This window comes from Euprymna scolopes, chromosome 1 (genome assembly GCF_053919585.1).
Source record: "Euprymna scolopes isolate OS-2025 chromosome 1, ASM5391958v1, whole genome shotgun sequence".
NCBI lineage: Eukaryota > Metazoa > Mollusca > Cephalopoda > Sepiida > Sepiolidae > Euprymna > Euprymna scolopes.
Window position 1 is genome coordinate 7,488,275 of NC_136482.1, and position 15,645 is coordinate 7,503,919.

General features: G+C 38.2%; 1 protein-coding gene across 4 annotated transcripts in view; it reads right to left on the reverse strand.

The window, feature by feature from the left end:
- Window positions 1-15,645, reverse strand: part of LOC145276916 (peregrin-like) — a 334,772-nt gene that overhangs the window by 70,271 nt on the left and 248,856 nt on the right. For 2 of the 4 annotated variants that reach the window (XM_080128599.1, XM_080128422.1), the window contains one exon: window positions 9,125-9,163. The exons of the other annotated variants lie outside the window; for them this stretch is intronic. In XM_080128599.1, the coding sequence (XP_079984725.1) occupies window positions 9,125-9,163 (39 nt within the window). The remainder of the gene's footprint in view (window positions 1-9,124; window positions 9,164-15,645) is intronic. 4 annotated transcript variants of the gene reach the window in all.

A 15,645-nucleotide genomic window follows, 5' to 3' on the forward strand; every position in this document is an offset into this window, starting at 1 on the left:
TTGTGGAAGATTTGGTCGTAAAATAATAAACAGACAATCTTACTGCTAATAATTTTTAAAAATCTTTTTTTTAAATCTATGCTATTTTTCGTCAATGACTAAAAAATATATTTAGAAATGGAACATAATTTTTATGGCAGACCAATTTGTTCATCATTGCATGCATCTCACGAACAAAAATCGTCAAATAACTTATATTGTTTGTTCATTGTTAGAACAAACAATATAATTTCTAAACCAAGTAACTGAAACAATTGAGTTATGAGTTAAATTTTAAATAATGCACAGTTTAGAGGGAATTGAAATTAAAATTTCCTAGAATAAAGAGGAATTTAATAGAAATATTTTTTTTTAAATGGGGGGGGTACAAATTACGATATTGAAAATTAATAAATTGTTATCAACAAGGAAATTTTGTTACTAAGGATCGTCCATACGAACCGGAAGTTAATTGTTCTAGGTGTTCTCTGTTTAAATGCGATATGATTTCTGGAGATACACATCTATATATGTTTTGTTCATATTATTTCAAGACAAAGGTTATATTACATTTGACTAATGATTGAACCAAAATTTTTAACAAGGTATAATGTATATTTGTACTAAGTTTTTTTTTTATTCCTATATTTTTAATCTTCAGTTTGGCTGTTTTTCTTATATTTATAAATAATTTGCTGCCATTGTTATTTTTTGTCAATTTGAGATGTTCAAATCAAATTTTGCCGGTTTCATGGCGTGTAAAATAATGTTTATATATGATTTAAACCGTGATCGTTCTTCATTATAGAGTAAAAATTATGATGAATTAATTTCATTTTATTAGTTTTTACTTGTATTTTTTGTTATGGGTGTTGAAAATTAATGTCATACCTAGTAATATGTGTTTCAGATCTTAGATTCTAATTAATTCCCCGTATAACGCGGGACGTGCCAAAAGAAGATTATTTTTTATTCAAAAACCAGCGAATTAATTAGTGCAAATTCTTCCCTCACCTTCGCCCCAAAACAATTTAATATAAAATATTTTTAAAATAAAAAAATTACCATACAGTATCTCATTCAATCCCGATTAACGTCGGATCTTCCTGCTAATTGAAAGATCATGAGAGAATTTACACTTTTTTTTACAAAAGGAAAAAAATGTAAAGTATAAAAAGGTTATGAGAGTGAAATTGATCTTGCATTGAAAAACATTAACATTTACTTGATGCTATTTATATTATATGTCTATGTATCGGTCTGTCCGTTCTACTTTTTCTCGGAAACTACTCCGACAATCTGGTTGAAATTTTGCATGGACCTTTGTTATAAGTTGCAGCGAATCAAGTATTATGGTAGCCTAACCCGATGCACAGTTAGTGATTATTATTTAATGAAAAAAAAGAGTACACAATTAACCATATTCAGCCATCAGTTTGGCTTAAAACACGCATTCTAACCCAAAACGGCTATAACTTTCTCACCACGGACTAAAAAGTCTATTTTTCTTTGATCAGCTTTAAAAGGTGTGTGTGTGGGGGAAGAAGTGCTTCTTTGTTTTCAACTATAGCCTGTCAACGATTAACAAAAGATTTTTTTTTTTGTGCAATAGGTCAACACCCTGAGGAAAATAATGTATTCTCGACTTTAGAGTAGGAACTCACTTTACAATACAAAACAAAATGATCATGTTTCTTGAAGACAAAATCATCGATCACCTTGACATCATAGCATAGGGCAAGATGAGTAATCATGTTCATATTTTCAAAATAGCAGCCATTTTTGAAATGCAAAACAAAGAAAAATGTTACTTCTGTTCTATGCTTTATGGTCGAAAATTGGATGATAATTTTACATTAAATTCATATTTTTAAAATGAACCCCATTTTTATTTTTTGTCTCCAACAAGATAAAAAATTTAGAAATATTTGTTTTCAAGTTTTAACCACATGTTATGTGTGATGATGAGGCTTAACCACATGTTATGTGTGATGATGAGGCTTAACCACATGTTATGTGTGATGATGAGGCTTAACCACATGTTATGTGTGATGATGAGGCTTAACCACATGTTATGTGTGATGATGAGGCTCATCAAAAAACTTGCTGCTCATCATTAATGAGCAGCAAGTTTTTTTTTTTAAATCTAATAACATTGTTCAGCATTGTTGGTGATACTAGACTAAAAAAATATCCATTTGAAGGAAAACAAACTGAGAAGATCAAATTCATTGAGAGACAAATAAAACAGATGTTTCGTTGTGGTTAGAGTCAGAACAGATATTTGCAGTTGACTAAAATAATATTCACATTGAAAAAAGGAAATCCGCTATTTCCGGCAGCAGTGAGACATCACTGACCGTGATGGAAAGATAACAAAGCTAGCAAAATAGACAAAAAATGGATAAGTAAATAATTTAATGAAAAATATTCTTCCATTGCAGACAGAAACGCAACTAAAAATTTAAGATATCTTTTTTCTCCAAGTAATTCAGTTTGGGGTTTATTTATTTTAATAGTTGGCATTTTGAATGACTTGTGCATTTCTTATTTTAAGCAATAATCTCATTTCAACTTATAACATGAAAACATTTATCTATATACAGATATTTAATGCTACAGGAAAGACCCAATATTGGAGTGTATTGAATAAGGCAGGTCATATTCTTCAGCTCATAATCCATAACATGTGTACATGTGTTTGTTGGTAAACTGATAGTTTTTAATACTCTTGAGAGAGAGCGAGAACGAGACGAAGGGAGAGAGCGAGAACGAGACGAAGGAGAGAGCGAGAACGAGACGAAGGGAGAGAGAGAGAGAGAGACGAAGGGAGAGAGAGAGAGACGAAGGGAGAGAGAGAGAGAGAAACGAAGAGAGAGAGAGAGAGAGAGAAACGAAGAGAGAGAGAGAGAGAGAGAAACGAAGAGAGAGAGAGAGAGAGAGAGAGAAACGAAGAGAGAGAGACGAAGGGGGAGAGAGAGAGAGAGACGAAGGGGGAGAGAGAGAGAGAGAGAGAGACGAAGGGGGAGAGAGAGAGAGAGAGAGACGAAGGGAGAGAGAGAGAGACGAAGGGAGAGAGAGAGAGAGAGAGAGAGAGACGAAGAGAGAGAGAGAGAGAGAGAGAGAGAGAGAGAGAGAGAGAGAGACGAAGAGAGAGAGAGAGAGAGAGAGACGAAGGGAGAGAGAGAGAGAGAGAGAGACGAAGGGAGAGAGAGAGAGACGAAGGGAGAGAGAGAGAGAGAGAGAGAGAGACGAAGGGAGAGAGAGAGAGAGAGAGAGAGACGAAGGGAGAGAGAGAGAGAGAGAGAGAGAGAGAGAGACGAAGGGAGAGAGAGAGAGAGAGACGAAGGGAGAGAGAGACGAAGGGAGAGAGAGAGAGAGAGACGAAGGGAGAGAGAGAGAGAGAGACGAAGGGAGAGAGAGAGAGAGACGAAGGGAGAGAGAGAGAGAGACGAAGGGAGAGAGAGAGAGACGAAGGGAGAGAGAGAGAGAGACGAAGGGAGAGAGAGAGAGAGAGAGACGAAGGGAGAGAGAGAGAGAGAGAGACGAAGGGAGAGAGAGAGAGAGAGACGAAGGGAGAGAGAGAGAGAGAGAGAGACGAAGGGGAGAGAGAGAGAGAGAGACGAAAGGGAGAGAGAGAGAGACGAAGGGAGAGAGAGAGAGAGAGACGAAGGGAGAGAGAGACGAAGGGAGAGAGAGAGAGAGAGAGACGAAGGGAGAGAGAGAGAGAGAGAGAGAGACGAAGGGAGAGAGAGAGAGAGAGAGAGAGACGAAGGGAGAGAGAGAGACGAAGGGAGAGAGAGAGACGAAGGGAGAGAGAAAGAGACGAAGGGAGAGAGAGAGAGAGACGAAGGGAGAGAGAGAGAGAGACGAAGGGAGAGAGACGAAGGGAGAGAGAGAGAGACGAAGGGAGGGAGCGAGACGAAGGGAGAGAGAGAGAGACGAAGGGAGAAAGAGAGAGCGAGACGAAGGAGAGAGAGAGAGAGACGAAGGGAGAGAGAGAGAGAGAGAGACGAAGGGAGAGAGAGAGAGAGAGAGAGAGAGAGAGAGAGACGAAGGGAGAGAGAGAGAGAGAGAGACGAAGGGAGAGACAGAGAGAGAGAGACGAAGGGAGAGAGAGAGAGACGAAGGGAGAGAGAGAGAGAGAGAGAGAGAGAGAGAGACGAAGGGAGAGAGAGAGAGAGAGGAGAGAGAGACGAAGGGAGAGAGAGAGAGAGAGAGAGAGAGAGAGACGAAGGGAGAGAGAGAGAGAGAGACGAAGGGAGAGAGAGACGAAGGGAGAGAGAGAGAGAGAGACGAAGGGAGAGAGAGAGAGAGACGAAGGGAGAGAGAGAGAGAGACGAAGGGAGAGAGAGAGAGAGACGAAGGGAGAGAGAGAGAGAGAGAGACGAAGGGAGAGAGAGAGAGAGAGACGAAGGGAGAGAGAGAGAGAGAGAGACGAAGGGAGAGAGAGAGAGAGAGAGACGAAGGGAGAGAGAGAGAGAGACGAAGGGAGAGAGAGAGAGAGAGACGAAGGGAGAGAGAGAGAGAGAGAGACGAAGGGAGAGAGAGAGAGACGAAGGGAGAGAGAGAGACGAAGGGAGAGAGAGAGACGAAGGGAGAGAGAGAGAGACGAAGGGAGAGAGAGAGAGACGAAGGGAGAGAGAGAGAGACGAAGGGAGAGAGAGAGAGACGAAGGGAGAGAGACGAAGGGAGAGAGAGAGAGACGAAGGGAGGGAGCGAGACGAAGGGAGAGAGAGAGAGACGAAGGGAGAAAGAGAGAGCGAGACGAAGGGAGAGAGAGAGAGAGACGAAGGGAGAGAGAGAGAGACGAAGGGAGAGAGAGAGAGACGAAGGGAGAGAGAGAGAGACGAAGGGAGAGAGAGAGAGACGAAGGGAGAGAGAGAGAGACGAAGGGAGAGAGAGAGAGAGAGAGACGAAGGGAGAGAGAGAGAGAGAGAGACGAAGGGAGAGAGAGAGAGAGACGAAGGGAGAGAGAGAGAGAGAGAGAGACGAAGGGAGAGAGAGAGAGAGAGAGAGAGAGAGAGAGACGAAGGGAGAGAGAGAGAGAGAGAGAGAGAGAGAGAGACGAAGGGAGAGAGAGAGAGAGAGAGAGAGAGAGAGACGAAGGGAGAGAGAGAGAGAGAGAGAGAGAGAGACGAAGGGAGAGAGAGAGAGAGAGAGAGAGAGAGACGAAGGGAGAGAGAGAGAGAGAGAGACGAAGGGAGAGAGAGAGAGAGAGAGACGAAGGGAGAGAGAGAGAGAGAGACGAAGGGAGAGAGAGAGAGAGAGACGAAGGGAGAGAGAGAGAGAGAGAGACGAAGGGAGAGAGAGAGAGAGAGAGACGAAGGGAGAGAGAGAGAGAGAGACGAAGGGAGAGAGAGAGAGAGACGAAGGGAGAGAGAGAGAGAGAGAGACGAAGGGAGAGAGAGAGAGAGAGAGAGACGAAGGGAGAGAGAGAGAGATAGAGAGAGAGAGAGACGAAGGGAGAGAGAGAGAGAGAGACGAAGGGAGAGAGAGACGAAGGGAGAGAGAGAGAGACGAAGGGAGAGAGAGAGAGAGAGACGAAGGGAGAGAGAGAGAGAGAGACGAAGGGAGAGAGAGAGAGAGAGAGAGACGAAGGGAGAGAGAGAGAGACGAAGGGAGAGAGAGAGAGACGAAGGGAGAGAGAGAGAGAGACGAAGGGAGAGAGAGAGAGAGAGAGACGAAGGGAGAGAGAGAGAGAGAGACGAAGGGAGAGAGAGAGAGAGAGACGAAGGGAGAGAGAGAGAGAGAGAGACGAAGGGAGAGAGAGAGAGAGAGAGACGAAGGGAGAGAGAGAGAGAGACGAAGGGAGAGAGAGAGAGAGACGAAGGGAGAGAGAGAGAGAGACGAAGGGAGAGAGAGAGAGAGACGAAGGGAGAGAGAGAGAGACGAAGGGAGAGAGAGAGAGACGAAGGAGAGAGAGAGAGAGAGAGAGACGAAGGGAGAGAGACGGAGAGAGAGAGAGAGACGAAGGGAGAGAGAGAAAGAGAGAGAGAGACGAAGGGAGAGAGAGAGAGAGAGAGAGAGACGAAGGGAGAGAGAGAGACGAAGGGAGAGAGAGAGACGAAGGGAGAGAGAGAGAGAGAGAGACGAAGGGAGAGAGACGAAGGGAGAGAGAGAGAGAGACGAAGGGAGAGAGAGAGAGCGAGACGAAGGGAGAGAGAGAGAGCGAGACGAAGGAGAGAGAGAGAGATGAAGGGAGAGAGAGAGAGACGAAGGGAGAGAGAGAGAGACGAAGGGAGAGAGAGAGAGACGAAGGGAGAGAGAGAGAGCGAGACGAAGGGAGAGAGAGAGAGAGAGAGAGAGAGACGAAGGGAGAGAGAGAGAGAGAGACGAAGGGAGAGAGAGAGAGAGAGAGAGAGAGAGACGAAGGGAGAGACAGAGAGAGAGACGAAGGGTGAGAGAGAGAGAGAGACGAAGGGTGAGAGAGAGAGAGAGACGAAGGGAGAGAGAGAGAGAGACGAAGGGAGAGAGAGAGACGAAGGGAGAGAGAGAGACGAAGGGAGAGAGAGAGACGAAGGGAGAGAGAGAGAGACGAAGGGAGAGAGAGAGAGACGAAGGGAGAGAGAGAGAGACGAAGGGAGAGAGAGAGAGACGAAGGGAGAGAGAGAGAGAGAGAGACGAAGGGAGAGAGAGAGAGAGAGAGACGAAGGGAGAGAGAGAGAGAGAGAGAGAGAGAGACGAAGGGAGAGAGAGAGAGAGACGAAGGGGAAGAGAGAGAGCGAGACGAAGGGAAGAGAGAGAGCGAGACGAAGGGGAAGAGAGAGAGCGAGACGAAGGGGAAGAGAGAGAGCGAGACGAAGGGGAAGAGAGAGAGCGAGACGAAGGGGAAGAGAGAGAGCGAGACGAAGGGGAAGAGAGAGAGCGAGACGAAGGGGAAGAGAGAGAGCGAGACGAAGGGGAAGAGAGAGAGCGAGACGAAGGGGAAGAGAGAGAGCGAGACGAAGGGGAAGAGAGAGAGCGAGACGAAGGGGAAGAGAGAGAGCGAGACGAAGGGGAAGAGAGAGAGCGAGACGAAGGGGAAGAGAGAGAGCGAGACGAAGGGGAAGAGAGAGAGCGAGACGAAGGGGAAGAGAGAGAGCGAGACGAAGGGGAAGAGAGAGAGCGAGACGAAGGGGAAGAGAGAGAGCGAGACGAAGGGGAAGAGAGAGAGCGAGACGAAGGGGAAGAGAGAGAGCGAGACGAAGGGGAAGAGAGAGAGCGAGACGAAGGGGAAGAGAGAGAGCGAGACGAAGGGGAAGAGAGAGAGCGAGACGAAGGGGAAGAGAGAGAGCGAGACGAAGGGGAAGAGAGAGAGCGAGACGAAGGGGAAGAGAGAGAGCGAGACGAAGGGGAAGAGAGAGAGCGAGACGAAGGGGAAGAGAGAGAGCGAGACGAAGGGGAAGAGAGAGAGCGAGACGAAGGGGAAGAGAGAGAGCGAGACGAAGGGGAAGAGAGAGAGCGAGACGAAGGGGAAGAGAGAGAGCGAGACGAAGGGGAAGAGAGAGAGCGAGACGAAGGGGAAGAGAGAGAGCGAGACGAAGGGGAAGAGAGAGAGCGAGACGAAGGGGAAGAGAGAGAGCGAAGGGGAAGAGAGAGAGCGAGACGAAGGGGAAGAGAGAGAGCGAGACGAAGGGGAAGAGAGAGAGCGAGACGAAGGGGAAGAGAGAGAACGAGACGAAGGGGAAGAGAGAGAACGAGACGAAGGGGAAGAGAGAGAACGAGACGAAGGGGAAGAGAGAGAACGAGACGAAGGGGAGGGCGAAAATGAGACGAAGGGGAGGGCAAAAATGAGATGGAGAGGTGGATGAGACAAAGATGAGGGAAGAAGCGAGAAGGTTTAAGTGAGACAAAAGAGGAAGAAAGAATGGTGTGGCGTAAAATTCTTCTACTGTGCTCAATTCAAGTGCAAATTTAAGAACACCTATTGCCGGTCAGGATGCTCGTCAGTGGTTCTGTTGTGCAAAAAGATCAATTACAAAGGTAAAAGAGGAGGAATAAGAAACGGCAATGGATTTTTATTTATTTTCAAAAATGTAAAATAAGCCGTGTCTGCCACCATCAAAAAATCTCTCTTCTGGCAAGAGAAATTGCTGAGATCTGGACTGAAGCCAGTAAACCAAGGTCAGGCAGTGATTTCAACATCCAAATATAAAATGCCTTAAGTTGAGCAAAGAAACTTCCAGCAACCACCGCACACCCATTCTTTCTTTAATTTGTTTGGATGCAAGGAATAGGGAGAAGAGGGTGGACAATCCAAGAAACCTAATGAAGAAAACAGTGAAAGATCTACCCTCAAACCCTCATCACTTTATGAGATTGTCTTTCATGTAAACTTAGCTGTAGACAGTGAACTTAGCTTCAAGCAATTTCTCATTTGTAAACTATTAAGTCCTAGACATCTTTTTGAAAAAAAAGAGGGGGGGGGTCTAGGATTATCCGGGAATGAATGAGAAACTTGCTCTTCTACATAGGACCCTTTATTATTATATCATTATCAGCTAAAAGGCAAATTAGTGTGGTTGATGCTTGTGAGTCTACATCTTACAAAATGCATCGATGTTGAAAGTTTTTCATTTATTTTAATATAGAATTTTTAAATACTAAATTTCAAAATTAGAAATGTTTGAAAAACACACATAAAACTGATAATTTTATAAACAGAAGATAAAGTTCAATTATGACAGAAATTCTCATATATATATGTGTGTGTGTGTGCTCACACAGTAATGAGGTTCTAAACATACTTATCTAGATGTTGTCATTACAATGTGTGTGCATGTGTGTGTTTATTCTGTGCATATTTTGAAAGCAATCACCGAAAAAATAATGGCTGTCAAAAAAGTATTTTTAAAGACAAACTATCAAAATGGAATAAAATAAATATAAAAAGCTTTGAACAAGTAAAGGCATATTTAAGTAAAAACAACAACAATAATAAACTGAGCAGTTGAAGAGGTCAAGCAGAGGCCAGAGAGAGAAACTACATTTAAACATAATGAAGGAGGAGTTCAAAGGTGGAGAGGGTGAAGGCAACTAAAAAACTGAATGAAAATGGTATAAAAATAAAAATAACAGTCAGCAGGGGTTTCATGAACTCTGAGTGTCTGGAATTTTTTTTTTTTTTTTTTTTTTAGGATGGGAAATGAGAAACAATAAATACCTTTCTTTTGGTGAATTTCAGGGTCCAAACTTTGGAAAACTAAATAGGGCAAATGAAGCAAGTGGGGAATATTAATTGCCAAAATATAAATTGTAAAAAATGGAGGGTGTTGCAAGAATCAAAGAAAAGTAAAAACAAAAAAAAAAATGGTTCTCTGCAATAAAAGAAACCAAGCACATGGTAATCACATTGCTATTACCCCTATTCTTTTTTTAATAGCTTTTTGTGACTAAACACTAGTTTCTCAGTCATAAACTTCTACAATTTCTTACTTTTTCTTGTTTACTAAATGGATCATGACTTATCAAGACCAAAAGCTACTTGAGCATAAAGGTTAAGAAAATGGAATAATTATTAGGGTCTGCCAAATGATTGTGAAAAATGGACCGTATGTTTCAATGACGTCAGATTTGTATTAACTATACGAACTATGGAAAAGCAGAAGCGACTTAATGATTTTTTAAAACCTTTGTTTATCTTCTTCAAACTGCAAATAATTAATCTTTGTTATAATATTGATAGGTTTCAAGATTTACACAGTTTAATGATTAATATTATAAACATTTGTATATTAAATTTGAAATACGGTTTTACTTAATGTTCATTTGGTTACCTACGAGGTTCCATATTTTGTTCGGTAAAAAGAGACAAACAAAATATGAGGGAGGGCTTACAAAATGCTTAATATTTGTGCAATATTTTCAAATTGGTTTTAATCTGGCGATAAAATAGCTGGGAAGAGTCGTGTTTATATCAAAAATTAATATTTAAAAAAAAATTTAAACAATTAATTCAAAATCTATGTTGTAATCTATGTTGTAGCGGAACATTTTGCAATAATGTAATTTTAATCGTTTTAATCTTTTAAAAATTAATTAAATTTTAGGAAGTTTCTTTTTATTGGCAATTCAACTGATTATAGTATATATTAATTCGAAAAAACGCTATTAAAAAAACATTAAATTTATATCATTTTTTTAATTGCAACTTCAAGGTAATTTTTGAACTTCAATATGTGTATTTAAATTTTTAAAAAATAAATGTTTTACTTATTTGAACTCTTATGTTTCATAATAAATAGAAATGTCGATAGATTTAAATATATTTTGTTCAAATTTCGAAAAAATAAAGGGGGGGGGGCATGCACTAAAAAAATATTTTCCCTTGTATATTTTACGGAAACTGCATTTTATATGTAACTTCATTCTAAAATGGATGAGTATCAAAAATTTCAAAAAGATTTGACCATTAGTTGATTTTTGCTAGATTTATTAAACACGGGTATGTTTTCATGTTCGAAATGCTTACTACATGGGAACGTTATTTTAAAGCGCCAATTATGTAAACAAGATTTTCGTCTCGCAATTTTGTTATTTTCGTGCGATGAAAAAATATTTTTTTTAATTATTACTAGTTTATTTTGCCTTTCTTTTAAATGGTATGAAAGTTTGATAATATTAATTCATAATAAAGTTACATCGTTTTACATGTAGAGGGGTAATTCTGTGGTGACTTTTGGAGGTACCTAGTAATTATCAGTTGAAACATTAAGAATATTATGAAAAGATTGAGAAAAATTGATAGATTAGAAAAAAAGGCTTGAATACTTAGGAAGACGCTTCATGACAGAAAGTTGTTAACATTGGTTATTTGGAATTTTTACTGATTGTTTTAAGGGAAGTAAGAAATTTGTTCATTTTTTCATGCGAGAATTTGAGACGCTAAAATATTTGAGAAATATTTAAGAAAAAAAGATGCAACTATTGTTTTTTGTTTTTATTCAACTACTTTATTTAATGTAACAAAGTTTTCTAACATAAAAACAACAAAAATGTATTTAACATTTTTTATTGCAATTATTGCCATATTTTCCTTTTTTCTAACGTCAAAACATTTGAAGAATTGTGATAAAAGTTGAGACTACTTTCTTTCAAAGTTAAACTTTATGACTGTCAAATTGGCATAACATTAATAAAAAAAGTAAATTGTGACAACCTTGTAATTTTTCTTAAAACATTTGAATAATTAGAAGAAAAAAATTTTTTTTATATATATTTACTTTTATGTATAGTGTGTAATTTTTAAAAAAATGTTTAGTTTAATAGTTCCAAAAATGTGAGTATTTTCACAGAAATTAATGAATGATAACAGTTCCAACAATCAAAAATATGAATAATTTACATTTAAAGTACATAAATTCTGAAAAAAATTATTTATATATATATATTAGCGACACCAAAGAAATTCCTGAAAGTTGCTGCCGAAATTTGCAGAGCTTGTAACTCTCATAGCTGCACCTTTCTTTTCTTACAATTAGCATCCCAAATTCTCATATGAAAAAAAATTAATCTTTTAGTAAACTAGAGTTACTTTACTTAGAACAATCAGTAAAACTTCTGAATAACCATTGAATTTGAATATAACCGAGTAATAATTTGCAGTCCCATGTAATGTGTTTCACAAACAAAAAGCCTTTGCAAAGAAAGTCTTAACAGAAATTTCTGCTTAATGCAGAGGAAGAAAGTGGAATTTTTTGGTGTGATTAAATGGCAAGTTTTTGCTGTGAATGTCTTACAGGGAGGAATGCAAGATTGGAGCTCAGTCGAGAAACTTCCATAGAAATATAATGCTTTTATTTTTCTTCAGCAGTAGGATAAGCACACAAATGTCAAATTTGTGAATATCTTGTACTCTCATAATACAAAGATGTGAACAAAAGTGTAACACTTATAATTATAAAACTAGAATTTTAAATATAAAAAAATATTCTAAGCATTAATGTGTCAGTTGCATCTAACAAAAAAATAAATAAGCTTTTCTCATCATAGTTTGATTGTAAAGAAACTAAAACAAAAAAAAAATGGAGAAAAAATAATTTGGTAAGAAGTCCAAAATGATACAAGATGAAAGAAACGGAGGATTTGGATTTTTTCTTTTTTTTCATTTGTAATGAGAATTGGACAGAAATGACACAGAATAAAAGGACTGGAAAATTCGATTGTGAATCTATAAACATTTATGGATTTTCCTTGCAGATAGCAATGGTTGGTAACACAGGGATAATGGTTATCGGTTGCTGATAAGACAATCAGGTTCCAAATCAGTATGTACCATCTGCTCATCAGTGATATTATAAAACAACTATCTTGAATGTAAGTTCTTTATAGGTTAAGCTCACTATTAAAGGAAATAAGTTTCCACTTAGTGTAAGGCAATAATCTTTTATAAAAAATAGATTTCTTTCGATTACAGGTAGTGTTGTAAAAATAATGTATGTAAACAAAAGATACTTAACACCTAATTACATTTGACTTTCAGTATGAATACATTCACTGTCTAGTCATATGATGAAATATCTGTCTGTAGATGACTATATTGTATATCATACACAGATGTCTCGTATTAGGATTTTTCACTGTGTTTAAACATAGCAAGTGTATCCACACTGAGACTTGAAACCCAAATGCTAAGTTACTTCCAACTGTGACTGGTGGTCTCATGTGTCCTACCCTTGTACAAACAAATTTTCTATTGTTAAAGGAAATATGTATTTTCTTTGTTTACATATTATTTTTCCCTTCTTAGGAATCTAATAGAACTGTTCTTTTATAGAAAAACATTGTTTAAGAGTAAGTTAAGTGTTATTTCCCCTACCAGATAGCTAAACTCATAAGTTGAGAGCATACCGATGTCAATTGGGCGGATATTTCTGATGATTGATGAAGCTGTAATGGTAAAAGTAAATTTTATTATTGTATATTATTATTTATATTAATAAAAAAGAGTTACTTTTTCCCCTCTGAAATATATACAAATACAGATGTCATATCTAAATTCAATATGGTCACACTACCTACCAACACCTAATACATGTTTTCCATATATTATCACTTGATTTTATTCAATATCGTTAATTCCTATAATATAATAACAGCTCTCTTACAGAAGTACTTTTTATAAGTGATAGAAAGATACCCTCTCATTATTTTATCTTCCCAAGCTCCCATAATTCACCAGCGTAAATACTTCATAGTATAAACTTATCAGCAACAATCACTATTAATTCAGTTTCAGTCTTCATGACTATCTTTTCCCTACACCTCATTCTCTGCAGATTTAATACCTGGTTACTTCCTACTCAACTCCTTACTTTTCCAGCGATTTCATTACCGGTTCTCTGCATTCTGTTATTCCATTATTATTTCTTTTAGCTTTGTCAAACAGTTGACTAAACAATTTGCATTCTTCAAACATGGAATCATCCTCCAATAGATTTGCTAAGCACGACACCATACTTCAAGAACATATTGCTTGCCGGAATTATCAATGTGAGAGATTTTAACTACAATAATATTTTTAATGCCGTGAAAGTTGTAGGAGTTGTCTCCTTTTTGGCGGCTCTAGATTTCAGCTTATTTTTTAGTGATGTAAAGGTTTAGGTAACTTGAAGTTGCTTCTCTTGTCTAGGTTTATGCTGAAGTGCCATTTAAGCGTTATGTCCCTTTGACTGTTCATATATAAAGGTTTGTTTTTATGGGTGTACTTTCACTTTGTGAGTAATCCTGTAAATAAACAAACGTATCTCTCTGCATCTCTGTGCATATGGCTAAAACATGTTAGGTTGTTAATTGATTTATTTTCTTTTGTCAACCATTGATATGACTTCCAAAATGAATTTTATTTAAAGCAAGTAAGGTATGTTTTTCATTTAATTCATAATTAATTATCAAAAGTATCCTAGGGCAATGCTACTATCAAACATTGCAGACATTTAATACAATGCTATGCATCTACTTAAATAGGATACACATTTTTTGCATGATGCTGAATCACCAAATCAATCCATTCTTATTTCAACAACTACAGTGACCGGGCACCTGCTTATGTTCTTTATGCATACACAGGTAATTAACTTAAATTTTACTAGATATTATGTCATCACCTTTTCTATAAAAAAAACAAACTCTTCAGCATTATTTCTTTGAAATTATTTGCTCTTTGGTTTTTCGTTTTATCAAGAAATTTATTTAAAAAAAAGAAAAAATACAAAGCTACATTCATTTTTTCATCATTGAAAAGTTTTTTTTCTTTTTGGGTGTGTGTGTGTGGGGGGGTCATTATATGAATTTCCATAATACATTAAGTTTTGTCTAGAGCTACTTTACAATAGTGTAAGCATGTTATTTTCTTGATAGTCTTTGCAAGTTAGCTTCAAATATTACAGTATCTTTCGTTTATTAAATTATTAGGTGAAAGTACAGAATAATCACAAAATATACTTCCCTTCCCACATTAATAGCATGATACATTCTCTGTATACCTATCGAAAGTTTTTTTTTGTTTTTTTTGGGGGGGGGTCATTGAAATGTTTCCTTGAAAGTGAGAATGCCACACACATCCACTGCAATGATTGTTAATTAAAATTACCTGCCAATAACCACTTTTCCATGGTTGAGGTTGGTAACATGTTAAACAGAGGTGAATTTTGATTGTCGCAAATCTGGAGGACGATTTACAATAATGGAAACTTTCCCTGTGGGAGTAACAGCGATAAATCGAGTCCAATGAAGAAGAAATGAAAAGGTGTGTTGTAAATCTGTTGACCATTCCAGTACAGTAGAACCCTGGGATACAATTGCCCTAGGATACAGTTTTTTCTGGTTACGATGTGAAATAATGTTTTTCCAATCCCTGGTTATGGTATTTGCCTCATTTTGTGGTGTTATCTATGATGCTATTTGATTATATACATATGTATTATGTATTGTACTGTATTTTGTTAATTTTTAATGTATATAATACACATGTATATAATCAAATAACACCATAAGGTGGGGCAAATACCGTAACCAGGATCCGGAAAACATTGTATTCCACATCATAACCTGAAAAAAATGTATCCTAGGGCCACCATATCCCAGGGTTCTACTTTATCAGAAAGGCAGAGCCTCGCATAATAGAACTGTAACAATATTCTTAGCACCAAGTAATGCTGGATTGCCTTGCTAAGCAAACTCGGTGAGTCAGATGTGATCATGGATGTTTGAAACTTGGTCAAAAATCCCAGATTGTCAAGAAATGATAAACCATGTTCCTTTTTGGAGATATCACAAAGTAAATGAAAATGACTATTGTGGACAAGAATCTCGCTGCTATTAACAAGTCACCTGTCTTATGTTAAAAAAGAATATAAAACAAAGTTTTGTTTCTATTTTTGTTAGAAAAAGAATCGTGAACACTTCAGCGAAAGACCCCCCCCCCCGACTCAGAGTGTTTCTTTGGGATGAAAAAGAAAGAAAAAAAAAGGGGGGGGGGGTTCAGGAGAAAGAAAAAAAGAACAGAACAAAATGATCTCAAAGAGATAAGGAGGATTAGGTATTTTCATAAAATTAGAGCCCGCTAAGTGAAAGGGGGTTTCCTCCACTTATTTGCCGATTGGGAGAGACAGCACTTGGTTCTCTCATGCTGGCTGAGAGCTTGAGCCTTTTCTCCTCTGATCAACCCAAAATACAGGTCCCCAC